Source organism: Panthera tigris, chromosome C2, assembly GCF_018350195.1.
Source record: "Panthera tigris isolate Pti1 chromosome C2, P.tigris_Pti1_mat1.1, whole genome shotgun sequence".
Taxonomy (NCBI): Eukaryota; Metazoa; Chordata; class Mammalia; order Carnivora; family Felidae; genus Panthera; species Panthera tigris.
Window position 1 is genome coordinate 18,537,071 of NC_056668.1, and position 16,272 is coordinate 18,553,342.

A 16,272-nucleotide genomic window follows, 5' to 3' on the forward strand; every position below is an offset into this window, starting at 1 on the left:
ATTAGCAGTTTTTAAAAAATGAAATGTGATACTAACCCCGATAGAGCAAGCTCGGGTTTATTTTAGTTTTCCAATTTGCTTCGTATCTGATAACTTATTTGGAAGTAAAAACAAACAAAAAACTGCACCAACTATGCAGAACAGCCTACCAGAAAAATCGAGAAATACATACTGAAGAATGAAACTGGAGGAAAATTCCCTTCATGATTTCATGTCTGTGTCCTCAGACCTAATTGTTCTGATTCCAAGGGCCTCCCCGCCTGCTTCAGGAACCTCATAGAATCCATTCTCATTGACCACAGTAATAAAAATTAGATAATAAAATGGTTGAAGATAATAAATGATATTTAAAAAATATCTCGGTTATCTTGCTGGTGGGATTGCAAGTGAATTATTGTTATTTTTTGTTCTGTTTTCTGTGTTTTTTGCACCAAATTTATGTTATCCTTATAATTACTACCAATGCCACATTTTTTTTAATGTATGTTTATTTTTGAGAGACAGAGAGACAGAGTATGAGCAGGGGAGGGGCAGAGATAGAGGGAGACACAGGATCTGAAGCAGGCTCCAGGCTCTGAGCCGTCAGCACAGAGCCGGATGCAGGGCTCGAACTCACAAACCATGATATTATGACCTGAGCCAAAGTCAGACACTTAACAGACTGAGCTACCCAAGGCACCCCTCAAATCCCACGTTTTTATATAAAAGCGGAATCACAGTGAAGTCCTAGCTTGTGCTGCTGGGGTTAGGCTCTTTTTAAAGATAGATTTGAAGAGAAATTCCTCAATCATAATTACTTTGAAACCCCTTCAGTGAAACAGTAAAAGTACACATCTCTCAACTAGCCCAAGACGGACAGCTTTTCCTCCAGCACGTGAAGAAACCAGTGTTTCCTGGCTTGAAAATCACATGAAATAATTGACTTATGTTTAAGGGGGATGACTCATCAAAATGTTCATCCATTTTTATTTTACTTTGCAGAGGACGTGTCATTTGTATCTGTTTATGCCAATGGTCATGTATGCGTTCCCCCTATATATTGACCGGAGGAAAACATCCGGATAGATACAGGTTAAAGCCGGTACTACAGTTCAGTGCCACGGTCCTGAACTTTTCATTTTAATATAATTCCAGACTTAGAGAATTCCAAGCAGGCTCCACACTGCCAGTGCAGAGGCCAACGCGGGACTCCATCTCACGAACCGTGAGATCATGACCTGAGCTGAAAAACCGAGTCAGAGGCTTAAGCGACTGAGCCACCCAAGCGTCCCATAAAATTTCTTGAGAGGGACTTGAAGACATAGTGGCTCTTTACCCCTAAGTTCTTCACCGTGTGTTTCCTCAAAACAAAGACACTTATTTGTATATGCAAATTATAACCTCAGTACAGCCTGCTTTCAAAGAGTCTCTCTATAATCTGTAAACTTGGTTTGTTGTCTAAACTTGAGAAGGTTTTTCCTCTCCGGATTGCTTAGACTTCCAACCACGCAGTCAGGACCAAGATTCCTAAGGTAGTTGGAAATAGGATCACAACTTTGGCACAGATCCTACAAAGAAGCACGGAGAGGAAACTCTTTAATCTGTTTTTTGATGCCAGGGAGATGAACTGACTTTTCTCCTGATTTCTGACTGATGCCATTGGTTAGATCTAAGTTGTTTGATCTCTGTTGTTTGAAAGTCAAAAAAAGGAAATCTGTCTTAAATAGAAAGGGACTTCTTTCGTACCCTCAGCCTTAAGCTGGACAAGTGATACTTTTAAGCAATGTCACTTGGCAGTAGGAAATATTCTCACAAGTAACGTGTAGCTGTGTTTGTGTCCCCTCCGGGGACAGATTGTTGCCACAAGTGGACGAAGCATGCTTCGTTTAAAATCTATGTCCAAGAAAGTACTAAAGCAAAATAAACCCAGATTCAGAGGTGAAATCTGAATTTTGAGACTGTAAGAGATTCTCGATTGCTAGTGTGGCTAAAAATAAGAGGACTGACCCAATTTTATGGAGGTCGAAATACAAACTAGATTTGTGGAACAGCATTACATTGTGATAATACGTCTATAATCTTTTGCCCAAGGTGGAAATGCAGCATCCTACAGGGCTGTTTCGCTCTTTTTAAGTTCTTTTTTAATGTTCATTTATTTTTGAAGGAGAGAGAGACAGAGCATGAGTGGGAAGAGGGGCAGAGAGAGAGGGAGACGCAGAATCCGAAGCAGGCTCCAGGCTCTGAGCTGTCAGCATAGAGCCTGATGCGGGGCTCAAACTCACGAACCGTGAGATTATGACCTGAGCCGAAGTCGGACTTAACTGACTGAGCCACCCAGGTGCTTCCTAGGCCGTTTGGCTCTTGACCACTGAAGTGTTCAAGTCCCTGCACCATTGATAAGAAGGGATATTTGGGATAAGTATGCAGAGTTCAACCATTTACTTAGCTCAAAACCCAAAGGTGTCTACATTATGTTAAATTTGACTCCGAATTGATGATACCTGATAACAGTTCACATAGCTACCTACTATGCCAGTCTTCCAGAGAAAGGGAAATCTAAAGAAGTGGGAGATACGTGTCCACAGGGGATGGGCTGTCAAAATGGCTCCCTTAATTAGAGGAGGGAACAGTGGATGGCTGTGCAGCTGGGAACCACCTGGCTTTTCAGCTCTGCTCCTTCATCATGGAAAAGCTCTATGACCTTGGCCCATGGCAAAAATCTCTTATCTTGGTTCCTTTGTGTGAAAAAAAAAAAAAAAAAAAGATACCACTGAATTCTTCACTTTCCAAATCTGTCAAAAATTATGAGAGGGGCATCCGGGTGGCTCAGTCATTCAAGTGTCCGACTTCAGCTCAGGTCATGATCTTGAGGTTTTTGAGTTCAAGCCCCGCTTCGGTCTCTGTGCTGACAGTGCAGAGCCTGCTTAGGATTCTGTCTTTGTGTCTCTCCCTCTGTCCCACTCACTCTCTCTGTCTCTCAAAATAAATAAACCAACTTTAAAAAGGATTACGAGAAACAGGATGCATGTGATGATAGATGTGTATGTATTTCTGTAATATTAGTCAGTAATCGAATAGCCTTGTCAACCGTAAAATAGAATGTTTCATGGAATAGTGAAAACATTTGGACTCGGAATCAGGATACTTGGGTTCGGATCTCAATTCTGCCACCTGATAACTGTGCTTTCTCAAGAGGGATGTCACAGTTTGGTCAGCCATCAGTGGGGATAGCATCCCACAATGCAGACCGTTGTGGATATGAAAGGAGCTAATGGATATGAAAAGGCAACTGAAGTGGAAGGTGTCTCTGTAGGGTTGATCTCCTGCTTTCGAGATGCCCTAGCATAACACAGTCCCGCCACAGTATGGCTGTCCTACAAGTCACATGCGGATCAAGACGTCCCGACCATGTACAGTAATCCCTTGAAGACCACATAGGTTCTCCCCCAGATTACCATTTTATTTATTTTTCTTAATGTTTATTTATTGGGCGGGGTGGGGGTGGGCTAATTGAGAGAAAGGGACAGAGGATCCAAAGCAGGCTCAGTGCTGTCAGCACAGAGCCCGACGTGGGGCTCAAACCCACGAACCGTGTGAGAGATCATGACCCGAGCCAAAGTCAGACGCTTAACTGACTGAGCCACCCAGGCATCCCACCAATTAGCATTGTAAACAGCTTCTGCTCCATTGAACTATGCTTAGAAGTAAAAGAGTCACCAGCTAGGGCTGGTCTTCAGTAGAGGGAAGCAGAGCAATGAAGTGTGTCCTCTAGTACTCTTTTTTTTTTTTTTTTTAACGTTTATTTTTGAGACAGCGAGAGACAAAGCATGAACGGGGGAGGGTCAGAGAGAGGGAGACACAGAATCTGAAACAGGCTCCAGGCTCTGAGCCATCAGCACAGAGCCCGACACAGGGCTCGAACTCACGGACCGTGAGATCATGACCTGAGTCGAAGTCGGCCACTTAACCGACTGAGCCACCCAGGCGCCCCCCCTCTAGTACTCTTAATACTTAAGTATTAAGTTCATATTCTTTTTCTCAGAGTCTGAACAATGCTGACCTGTCTCCCGAGCACTTCCCTGCTCTGGCTCCTGTGTAATTTCCTGCCTGACAAATGTTCTGGCAAAAAAGGAAATTCCTAACTAGCCTGTCCTTTTCCCGTGGCTTTCTGACTCAGAAACGTTGTTGTGAATGATAGTTTCAAGGCAACAGAGTGGGTTGGGTTCTGAGAACATGACTTCGAGGTGTTCAGACATAAGGTTTCTTCTGGCAGTGTTCTTTGTTGACCGTGCTCGTCTTTCACACCTTGTTTCCAAGACTTGTTTTGTCTTTTATGAAGTGATAACTGAGATAGTTGTGTAGTGATGCCTCTTTACAACTTGTGGCAGTGGTTGGACTGTAATGTGACTAAGAATCATGTGGGTGGGGGGAGCCTGGGTGGCTCAGTTAAGTGTCCGATTTCAGCTCAGGTCACGATCTCTCACGGTTTGTGGGTTTGAGCCCCATGTCAGGCTCTGTGCTGACAGCTCAGAGCCTGGAGCCTGCTTCGGATTCTGTGTCTCCCTCTCTCTCTCTCTCTCTGTCCCTTCCCCCATCTCAAAAATAAATAGAACATTAAAAAAAAAAAAGAATCACCTGGGGACCACAGTGGGGTGCAGATTCCGGTTCCCTAGCTCTGGCAGGGGCAGGGGCACACCTACCTAGCAAGAGTATAGGTAATAGAATTCAAAGTGAAGGAACTGCTAAGACCATCCATCCAACCTCCTCTAATTTGATGGGTGAGGAATTGCAAGCCTTAGGGGGTTTCATGCACAGAACTGTGATTGGAAAATTAAATCTGATCTAGTCCTGGTGTGGGCAAAATGCCTAGAATGGATGACAGCAGATTTATAGTAGAGCTTCTTGATAGGAGAAAAATGACATCCCTTTCATAAATACTTCCCATGCAGCTGTGGTGGCATGGGGGAGGGGGGTGCATTGTTCAGAGGTGGAATCCTCAATCCTTTGAGATGTGTAAGTATTTATGAAACAGGTAAGAATTGTGAAAACATAAATGGACGGATCACCACAGAGAAACACATAAATTATGCTTTCTTATTTATTTAAAAAAAAGAGGTAAGCATTGGTCATATAAGAGTCCCCTGTTAGAGTTGAAGGGAAATTTCCATTTTGGAGAGAGGCTATGGATAAATACATATTTTCCACGAGGAACCAGAAGAATCAGAAAATAGAAAAAAATAATAATAATGAAAGCAATGCCGTTTCAATCCTATAAGTAGAAAAACCAGCAAGCCTAGGGGACCTCAGTTGGTGCCAGTCTCCAAATCAGACCTTTATTTTTTTTTTTTTTAACGTTTTATTTATTTTTGAGACAGAGAGAGACAGAGCATGAACGGGGAAGGGGCAGAGAGAGAGGGAGACACAGAATCAGAAGCAGGCTCCAGGCTCTGAGCCGTCAGCCCAGAGCCTGACGCGGGGCTCGAACTCATGGACCGCGAGATCGTGACCTGAGCTGAAGTCGGACGCTTAACCGACTGAGCCACCCAGGTGCCCCTCCAAATCAGACCTTTAATAGGTGTGTATTACAGAGGAAAAGGCTGAGGCTGAACTTCCTTTACATGAAGGAGATTGTCCTCCCCCCACCCCAAGCGTGTTTAAAAGGTAGAAGAGATAGTTAATCGATTATAACTGAAGCTTGTGAAAGAGAACTGCTTCAATGTTTATAAACTGTATTTCCTTGAAACCGAAAATATGGCAGTTAAATCTTTAGGAGGTTGGCGAGGAGATTAATCATTTGAAGAGGCATGTGAAACAAATGATCTAGAATTCCTCTGTTTTCCCATTCAGCAATCCTTTCATGAGGCCATTTCTCTCAAACTATGGTGGAAGTCTATTCCACACCACAAAAACAAAGTATTTTAGTCATTTGAAGATGGCATCACTGTTGGGTGACTCTCTTGATGTTGCTTTCTTCAAAATATTTTTTTAGGTTTTTATTTAAATTCCAGTTCCTTAACAGACAGTATAATATTAGCTTCAGGAGTCCAGTATAGTGATTTCCATGCTTTCGTACAGCACCTGGTACTCATCACAAGTGCGCCCCTTAATCCCCATCACCTCAAAATATTTTAAATATTTCCTCCGATAACTACGTGCTGAGGCGTTTTTTGTTTCCTTTTCTCTTTACTATTAAGTATGCCTAGTGTAGGTTCTCAGCACACTTTTCAAAAGGGCAAGGTTTGCCATATGTTTCATATTTGAAATTGAGTATCTCTGTTTGGTTTAAGCTGTAGGTTAAAATTACCATCACTGAACCCAGTTGAGTGAGTATTCCCGCTTCTAACTACAGCGCTCGTGCGTGCTGAGTATTCTAGAAGAGACTAAATCTGACTCCGGAGATAATTGCCGCAACTCTGGGCAATAACAAATAGCTTTTACAAAGGGGGGAGGGGGGGGGGAGAGGAGAGTCTCGGGGGAGAAATGAACCTAGTGTCTTAGTTTAATATAGCAGCTGGCAAATGTAGATGTTTAAAAGCTTTGGAAATCGCCAATATATGGCATCGGGCGCATTGTAACAAAATATTAAATTAAGTCCGATAAACAGGTAATCCATCAGGGCCAGCAGCATACCAGATGTGTGGTTTCTGTGTGATGAGTCTTACCACAGAATTCGAAGATGAAGCCCCACTTAGAAGGAGCAATGAAATAATTATATACGTGGCTCTTTGTGTGTGTGTGTGTGTGTGTGTGTGTGTGTGTGTGTGTGTGTGTGTGTGTTTTAATCACAGGCAGAATAGCCTGGTGCCGATTATCTTAGCCATTGGTAAAATCCTGAGCCCTTAATAATACCAAGAGGTAGCTGGCTGCCTTCGACATTTTATGATCACAAAATGGAATAATCCTTCACCAACTAACGATAATCCATCATTTCCACCTGCTTTTTGTCCCTTAAAAACCCCACAGACAGACCTCATTGTTCCAAATGAGATAACCAGAGGTGGTTGTTTCTAAATCTCCCGTGTTAAACTGAGGTAAGAGCACTTACTTCTGCTCTCTTGTACTCCCCCAAAAAAGCCTAAGTGCTTTTCACTCTGCCAGAAATGTAACGTTTCTTGAATGTGTCATTCTCTAATTTTCTGCACATGAATAAACCAGGCAAATTAACCACCATGGGGCTCAACATTTTAGTGGCCATTTGGAGGAAATTTTCTGCCAACAATAAAAGAAATAAAAGAGAAAAAGAGGCACCGCAATTTGCTGCAAGCCAAAGTGTCCCTGGATATTTTATGAAGCACAGATGTAAGGTTTTCCTCTGTGACTGTTTCCTGCTTCACCCTTTTTACTGCCGTGGGCCGAGATGGGGACAGGACTTCCTTCAGCTCCTGGGCCTGGAAACTGCCTATTTGAAGGCGCAAAAGCAATATAGCCATTCCATGGGGCTGGTGGTGTTTGAGTCCGGTTGCAGCCCTGTAAATGTGCAGAACATTCTGGAACAGTCAGACGTACAATCACTCTGCAAATGAGCAGCGCAGTACTGAGACCAGGAGTGAGCCCTCCTTTGGTACCGTGGAGGCTAGATGGGTGGGGGTCGCCGGGAGGAAGGCTGGTTTTCTGCAGCCCAGATCTTGCACTTCAGCACAGATGCTTACTGACCATGGGATCTTAAAGAGATTCAGCCACCCCTCCTCGCCTCAGTTTCCTGGCCCATAAAAGTCATAATGCTTGTAACCCTCATAAAGTTGTTGAGAGGAGAGTTAGAGAGGAGAGGGCGTTTGAGCTGGGCTTTCAAGAGTTCATATAATTTAGGGGCTCTTGGGTGGCTCAGTTGGTTAAGCGTCCAACCTCAGCTCAGGTCATGATCTCACAGTTTGTGAGTTCGAGCCCCGCGTCGGGCTCTGTGGTGACAGCTCACAGTCTGCAGCCTGCTTTGGATTCTGTGTCCCCCTGTCTCTCTGCCCCTCCTCCGCTTGCACTCAGTCTCTTCTCTCTCATAAATAAACGTTTAAAAAAACGAGTTCATATAATTTAGATAAGCAGAAATGGTCTTCCTGTGTAGCAGGAACAGAGAGCAAAGGTGCCCTGATGGGAATGCATGGTCCCATCTGGGGATAATCCAAGCTACTCAGCTTGAGAGAGCTGTGGGTCCAATTCCAATGTGTGGGTTTTTCCCCACACCACCAAGCAGTTTTCCTACATCAACTGGAGAATTCAATCATTCAACCCAATTCTGCCACCATCTACCCAGAGGTAGTGCAGATCCCACAAGAGTTATGGGCTCAGTCCCCCGACTCCCCTCCCCCACCCCCAACAGCCAGTCGAAAGTCCAGATTGTCACCTGTGCTGCTGATGACCAATTGTACATCAGAAGTTCCTTCTCCTTGGGTTCTATTAATTTGCTAGAACGGCTCATAGACCAGAGGGAAACATTTCACTCACTAGATTACTAGTTTAGTATAAACAGATACAACCCAGGAAAAGTTAAAAGTAGGGTAAGGTTTGTGGAAAAGGGCTCACAGCTTCCAGCACGTTTGCCCCCCACCCACACACACCTGCACGTGTTCATCAACTCGAGGCTCCCAGAACCCTGTCCTTTCAGGTTTTTACAGAAGCTTCATTACATAGACTTGACTGATTTATTTATTGGCCATTGGTGATTGAGCTCAATCTCCAGCCCCTCTCCCTTCGCAGAGTGTGGGACTGAAACTTCTTTTTTTTTTTTTTTTTTAATTTTTTTTAACGTGTATTTATTTTTGAGACAGAGAGAGACAGAGCATGAACAGGGGAGGGTCAGAGAGAGGGAGACACAGAGTCTGAAACAGGCTCCAGGCTCCGAGCTGTCAGCACAGAGCCCGATGCGGGGCTCGAACTCATGGACCATGAGATCATGACCTGAGCCGAAGTCGGCCGCTCAACCGACTGAGCCACCCAGGCGCCCCTGGGACTGAAACTTCTAACCCTCTGATCACATGGTCACTTCCTCTGGGCACCAGCCCCCCATCCTTAGGTGACCTACAGGCTTTTCAAAAGTCACTTCATGACATAACGAAAAATACCTTTATTCCTCCCATCACCCATGAAATTCCAAGGGTTTTAGGAGCTCTCTGCCTACAGAGACCAAATATATGTTTCTTACTATAAATCACAGTAGCATAGGTATATACAGCAGAAAGTTTAAAAGCCTCATCATTGGAAAGATGAGGTGAGCCCAGATCACAGAGGGCCTTTACCATCTGGCAAAGTAGTCTGGGATTCATTCAGTAGGCAATGAGTTACCGAGACGAGGCAGAGCCTTTCGGAGAGGGATGAAAGGTAGAGCAGAGACCACAAGAGACCATCACAGTGATCAAGGCAGAAAGTAACGATGGTTCAAGGGAGGTAGGCAGTAGAAAGGGAGAGTGAGAAATGAATAAGAGAGAATCCGGAAATGGAATTTTAAAGGGAGGTGTCAGTAATAGGAGTATGGGACACAAAGAAATACAGAGAGCCGCAGACAGTTATGAAGGTTTCAGCCCGTAGCTCTGAAAGTTCATGAGAGATACAAGCTAACAGACCCAGCGGACTTAGAAATGCAAAGAGCCTGGGTAGGAGGCGTGCGAGGGACAGGGGAAAGCTAGGAAAATACATTTCAGATTCATCCGTAGAGTTTCAGGAGTGGGAGGGATTTCCAGATGAAAACTTGCAGAAAGAGATGGATGGAGATCCGAAAAGATAATAGATGGACAAAGAGATTTTAAAAAAAGGACCAAGAGGAGTTATTCAGAGAAGTCACAGGGAACCAGCTTGGTACTGAGTATGCAAGACAAAGACAAAACGTTTCCAGATGGAAGGAGAGGTGGTTAAGTGACTGTAAATGCCACAAAGGTACCAACATGGCCCCAGGTGGGGCCGAGAGTGGATCATGCTGGTGAAGGTTATTCCCTTCCAAGATGAACTTGTGAGCACCAATAATTATTCCAAAAGACCATCTCTTCAGTATTGTAAGTGCTTAACAGTCACAAGCATGAGATTTATATAAAAGAAATGCGCATTAAATTCATTAAAGCAGACATTGGCTAAGTTATTAGCCATTACCTATGACTCTGTACGACATGAAAAAGTTGAAGTAGATCTAATGGGGACCTTTCATCTGCATGGGAAAGTCATTACAAGCATCAAATATTGAATTTAGAATGGTGCTGCAGAAAATAGCTATATATTATAACTCAAATTAGATTTCAGGAGGACTGATTGGCTTGAGATTTCATCATTTAAAATAATATCTTGCAATAAACCTGACTCCATAGGAGGATATTAATCTCCTGCTTTAATGCTATCCTATCAAATTGTTTTAATAGATCTGTTTGAACAGAATTTTAATTTTTCAAGTAAAAAAAAATTCCATTTAAAAGAGAATGTGAGGGATGACAGTAAAATGTTACAAATCAAATTTAAATCCTGATTTTATTTTCTTCATTTTTTGCAGCAGTAATAGTAACCAACACTTGGTTTGAAAGATCTAGTACAGTAAATTCTTGACAGAGGCATGATTGGGAAATGAGATACTCTGGTGACTATCATTTCGAATGGCGCCCATGCTATTCATGGGTGTCTCATTTTTAAAAATATGTCACACAGAAAAATCTGCTGAACTGTGGCCGCATAATAGGGGATTCACTAATCTTATGATAACCCTGTATTTAAAGCAACGATTACAGTTGGTGCCGGGTTATATTCCCAGCTCTCTTTTCTAGTAAAAATGCACTGCCATCATGAAACGTATAATTTAGGAATTTTCACCAGCCCACAAGGACTTCAGATAAGTCAGTTCTGGTCCTCAAAGTTGATGTAGTTTAGTTCCGTTGTTTACAAAAGGGGGTAACTGATAGCATCTTTTTTTTTTAACGTTTTATTTATTTTTGAGACAGGGAGAGACAGCATGAACAGGGGAGGGTCAGAGGGAGAAGGAGACACAGAATCTGAAACAGGCTCCAGGCTCTGAGCTGTCAGCACAGAGCCCGACGCGGGGCTCGAACCCACAGACCGTGAGATCATGACCTGAGCCGAAGTCGGCCACTTAACCGACTGAGCCACCCAGGCGCCCCCGATAGCGTCTTTTGCAAAGAGAGGCAGCAGAGGGGAGAGGCGGGAAATCTGGTCTGAGGTGGCGTGAGATGTGCTGGGAGTCAGGGAGGTTTCACCCAAGGAAGAGGCTGGAGCAGAACTTTGTGCCCATAAGGCCACAGCCGGGAAGGCAAGGCAACTGCTTCCCTGTTGCCTCAGAACACAGATCATGTGGCCCCGAGGGGGCCTTTGAGGAAGGCAGATCTATTCAAAGCAAAACAACGAGAACTGCTCGAGAATAGAGGAGGCTGCCGTCATTTAGGCTCCCGCACGTTCAAGGGAAGACTAGGGAGGGATTCACTAGATTATATCCTCCAGCGTGAAAGTAACTGTACCTCATATGATGCCACCGCTTCCCGTCAGACACCTCACCACAGCACACTATTGATTCCTCTGCAATCACAGGATCCTAGAATCCGTGTCAGAGGAGGAAGTGGAGGTACAGCTCTCAAGGTCATTCATCCCTGGGAGGAATGGTGGGGTCATTCGGAGCATCAGCCTGGGTGTTAGCCATTCTCCCTGGGCTCCAGTCCTGCCTTGAGCTTGCTATGATTTTGCCCACGTGGCTCAACTCCCATGCGCCTCAGTTTTCACATCTGTAAGATGGAAACGATGCCGGTGCCCACCTCATGGCTCCACGTGAGCTCACGGGTGTAGAACAGTTACAGTCGTGTCTGGCAGACAGAAAATGGGAGCCACTGCTGCACTGTCACTGGGACCCACCAAAGGCATGGCTTTGTTTTGTTTAGATGAGCTGCTTCAGAAAGAGCAAAACTACTCGGATGACGTCTTGGCCAACATGATCAGCGAACCAAGAATCAGTTACGGAAACGATGCCCTCATGCCGTCTTTGACCGAGACGAAAACCACCGTGGAGCTTCTTCCCGTGAACGGGGAGTTCAGCCTGGACGATCTGCAGCCCTGGCATCCTTTCGGGGTCGACTCGGTGCCGGCCAATACAGAAAACGAAGGTAAGAGGCCCCGGAGAGAACAAGAACATTCTAGTATGGGTACATCTTTCTGATATTCTCGAGTGGTGACTTCTTATATGAAGTTGAAAAATGTACTTTCTCACTGAGAGGTATTCTGTTGCCTCCGGGGAAAAAAATTTTAAAAAAGAACAATATTCAGTGTATGTTTATGAGGCAGTGGCCATTCAGAGCCAACAGGATGAAATGATGTGAATCACAGTTCACCCCATGAGGAAGCGTTTTCGCGGGCCCTGCTTAAATGGAGGCTTGAAAAGCACCCAGGTAGTTTTTGTTGATTATTTATTCTAATGCATCAAATTTCAGATTGCATTGAGTGTTAAAGACAAAGGTAAAAAATCACCTGCAGATAAAATGTAATTTTACCCAAGACTTAAATAACTTTGTGTTTAGAAAGTTAAATTTAAGACCGCTGTCAAAATTAGGATGCGTATTAATTAGTACGGGTTTTTTCCTGTGACAGCTCAGAGATTTTCTCTGTCAACAGATTTGCACATTGGATGATGTACTTTCTGATGCACTGTCTTTCACAGGGATTTCTTAGCAGAAACTTCTAAATATCTCTTCAGGAGAGGGTATCTTTTAGTTCTCTTCCGTGATCATTTTTACAGGTTGGGAAGTATAAAATTTCAAACACAGGAACACCTTGATTTCTAAATACCAATAGCATATTTTTTAAGAACACAAGATTTTCCCTGTGAGTTTCTTTGTTAAAGTAGCAAATTTGGATAGTGGTAATATTTGTAATACGAATATTTATAGTATGGATATCTCGAAACGCAATCAGTATACACATCAGACTAAATATGAATTCAATAGTAGACCTTCAGTGTACTACAAAAGTTTGGTTTTTTTAAGAACCATTACAGAAAATAGTGGACCATTTCCATATGAGAAATCACTCCAAATTTGTTTCAATTTGAAAAAGGGCACCTTATACTCATAATACCAGATCCAAACAGCGATGTTCTATATAACATAAAAGTAAGACTTTACCAGTTATAAAAATAATTTTTACATAGAGGAAAAAAATTAAGACTTCTGCAAAAATTTAAAAACTTTAGTTATGAGGCTAACTTCCTTATTAAATTAAAATAGAGTGCTTGTTATACCATTTTTTTTTAATAGGTGGATGCATTTTGGCCATTTAAAATCCTCATCATTCAGTCACTAATGAGAATTCTTTGTAGAAAATGTCCAGTCTCATTTGTAAATTGAATGCACACTAGGTTTCCTCTTTTCCTTTAGAACATTGAGTTGTTTAATTCAGGGAGAAATAGGTACCACATCTGAAGTCTGATGAACTTCCTTGAGTAGGAAATTACAATCTTAATTCCCTTTATACCAAATAATGTTAAATGTTTGTCATTTATGTTCACCTCCTAGCTTTTTATGAAAAAATTTAAATCTATAAATTAGACTTTTTTTTCTTAAAAAATTCCCTCTGCTTTGGAGAATTTTTTCATCTGCAGTGATTCTAAAATTATAATTTGTAAAGAATTTCGAATTGGTTTCTCATAATCTAAGACCGTTTCACATCTTTCAAATACATAGTTTCTATAAATAAAATGTTCCCATTTAATACTTTCCATTACTTATTGATTTTGGAAAAGTAGGATAAAGCCTATTTCAGAGCCTACCCGAATTTTTATGGCCACACACACACACACAAATAATAGAAACTAGAAATTATAATTTATTTACAGTAAACTTTATAGAAAGAGGTTTAGAAAGCCAAAGGAAGCTATATCAGAGTAAAAATTAATTTACAGAAATTATTGTGTACGTTTGATGTAATACTTGGTATTTCTCTTAAATGTTGTAAATCCTTTACAGATGTAGACTGTACAAAGTTTAACAACAGAGAAAAAGACACTCAAGCCCTGTTTATGTTAACCTTCAAGTTTAGCGAATACAGTGAAATGCAATGATCTTGGTCCCACATAGCACAATCTAGAAGAGCCAAATAGTGTATATTTTTCTCGAAGGTGTTGCATTTCCTGAATTTCAGATTTTTCTTTTTACTTTATCAGATACTGAGAGCTTAACTGCTTACTATGAATATCATATTTTCTCGGTATCTTTAATGAGGTAAATTTAACTTTACATTTATCATATTAGTAGTATAAATAATACCAACAGGTAAATAAATCTGCCTTTATACGCTCTAAGCATTTCTTCTTGACTTTGTATGTATTCATGTGCATATATGTGGCCTCCATTAAAAATTATATGCATTCTGTTAAACACTCTGCTTATATTAAAGTTTTTAAACAGTAGCCAAACTGACCCATTCTGTTTAGGGGGGAAAAATGCAAGGATATCAGTTATTCTTTTTGCGTAGAAATAGAGAGAGGAACTATTTTACCGAAGCAACTTCCTACAATCCAAACCTCGATGCCATTGTCAGCATATCCACTGTTTGCCTGGTCTTCTGCCCCTTGACAATCCTCCCAAATCAAATAAGAAAGAAGCCTTGGTCCAAGCTAGAAACCAAGTAGTGATTCTCCCTGCAACTCTTGCTAAATAATCCAAAGAAAGAAGATTAGATTCACTACTGGGTTTCCCCAAAGTGATCAGTTTTTGGAAGACTAGGAACAACAGATTTTGGGTTTAAACACATCTGCTCAGAAGTAGACTCTGAGAGTGGCCTGTGGCCATTGGTGCTAGGAGACAGTCTCTGCTTTTGCACATATACACACACCCTGGTCCCTTGGGTGTTGCCAAGATGCCCCCTTGGGCTCAGTCCTTGAATGCCTCTGGATCCTAGACAGGCAGGACACAGCTGTTACATTGCCCAAGCCTCATCAGAAGAGCTGATACTCTTGTTAAATAAAGATCTGTTACTGATAAATAGTGCAATCTTACATGAAAGTGTTACAAGGCAATAATATTTAGGATCTCAGAGCTTGAGTTCTGGTTCTCACTGTTATCAGACCCAACACTGCCTTTATCGCATTTTGAAAAGTCTTCTTAACAATGAATCGTAAAATGGGCTGACCAAATAAATAATTAATTAATTAATTAATTAATTAATTAAAAAAACCGATCTGACAATGTTTGGGGGGAGAGGAGAAATCAATATAATAGGTGTAATTTATAAGTATTTCAACATGTAAGTATCGAGGCTTGACTACTAACGGAAATAATGGCATGATCAGGTGTTTGTCCTGAATGGATGTGACAAATACAAATGCAGACTGATACAAGGGCTGATTCCATGATTCAGGCTTTGTGAGCAACAGTGGATGATTTTCCAACACCGTAAATAACTCCTGAGAAGGCGCTAAATAAAGCAGTCTTTCCTCGTCTTACCCAATGGTGAGCTCTTAAGGGTATCAAGATTACAGTAAGAACTGTGCAAAAAATGCTTTGTGTTTCAACTGAGTTAGGTTCTGGACTCACATAATCATAGATAAAGGAAGTGTGTTGTGGGCAAGTTAGAGAGCCTCTCTGGCTAGTTCCTGGTCTGTCAAACAAAGGTGACAATAATTCCTAATTCAGAGATAGGGTATGAGCATTAAAAGAGATGGCAGAGAAAGCTCTTAGCTAAGATTCTGCAACACAGTAAATGTTTAGTGTAGCTTGCTCTTTCTTGCTTGCTTGCTTCCTTTCCTTTCTTTCTTTCTGTCTCTTCCCTCCCTCCCTCCCTCCCTCCCTCCCTCCCTCCCTCCCTTCCTTCCTTCCATCCCTCCCTCCCTTCTTTTCCTCTCCCTCCCTTCCTTCCTTCTTTCCTTCCTTCCTTCCTCCCTTCCTCCCTTCCTCCCTTCCTCCCTTCCTTCCTCCCTTCCTCCCTCCCTTCCTTCCTTCCTTCCTTCCTTCCCTCCCTTCAATTCCCCTCCCTCCCTTCCTCCCTCCCTTCCTTCCTTCCTTCTTTCCTTCCTTCCTTCCTTCCTTCCTTCCTCCCTCCCTCCCTCCCTCCCTCCCTTCCTTCCTTCTTCCTTCCTTCCTTCTTTCCTTCCTTCCTTCCTATAGAATCAGGACCTTATCAGCGAGGTTATACCAGCTGGTCTTAGGGAGAATCACCCTATGGCTCAAACAGTATATCCTTAAAAATGCATGACTGTAACAAGCCATATCATGACACAGTCCTAAAATCTTGCCCTTTCTCTCTCCCCATCTCCCTTTACTCTCTCTCCCCAGGGTCTTATTCCTTGTAACCATCTCAGACAGGTGCTTACACACAGAGCCATGACAAACATCG

The 16,272-nt window shown here is 42.5% G+C and overlaps 1 protein-coding gene across 7 annotated transcripts in view; it reads left to right on the plus strand.

Annotated features, from left to right (window-relative positions):
- LOC102960478 (amyloid beta precursor protein) overlaps nucleotides 1-16,272 on the plus strand; it is a 269,032-nt gene that overhangs the window by 228,622 nt on the left and 24,138 nt on the right. For all 7 annotated transcript variants that reach the window (XM_042956847.1, XM_042956848.1, XM_042956849.1 and 4 more), the window contains one exon: nucleotides 11,829-12,050. In XM_042956847.1, coding sequence (XP_042812781.1) covers nucleotides 11,829-12,050 — 222 coding nt within the window. The remainder of the gene's footprint in view (nucleotides 1-11,828; nucleotides 12,051-16,272) is intronic.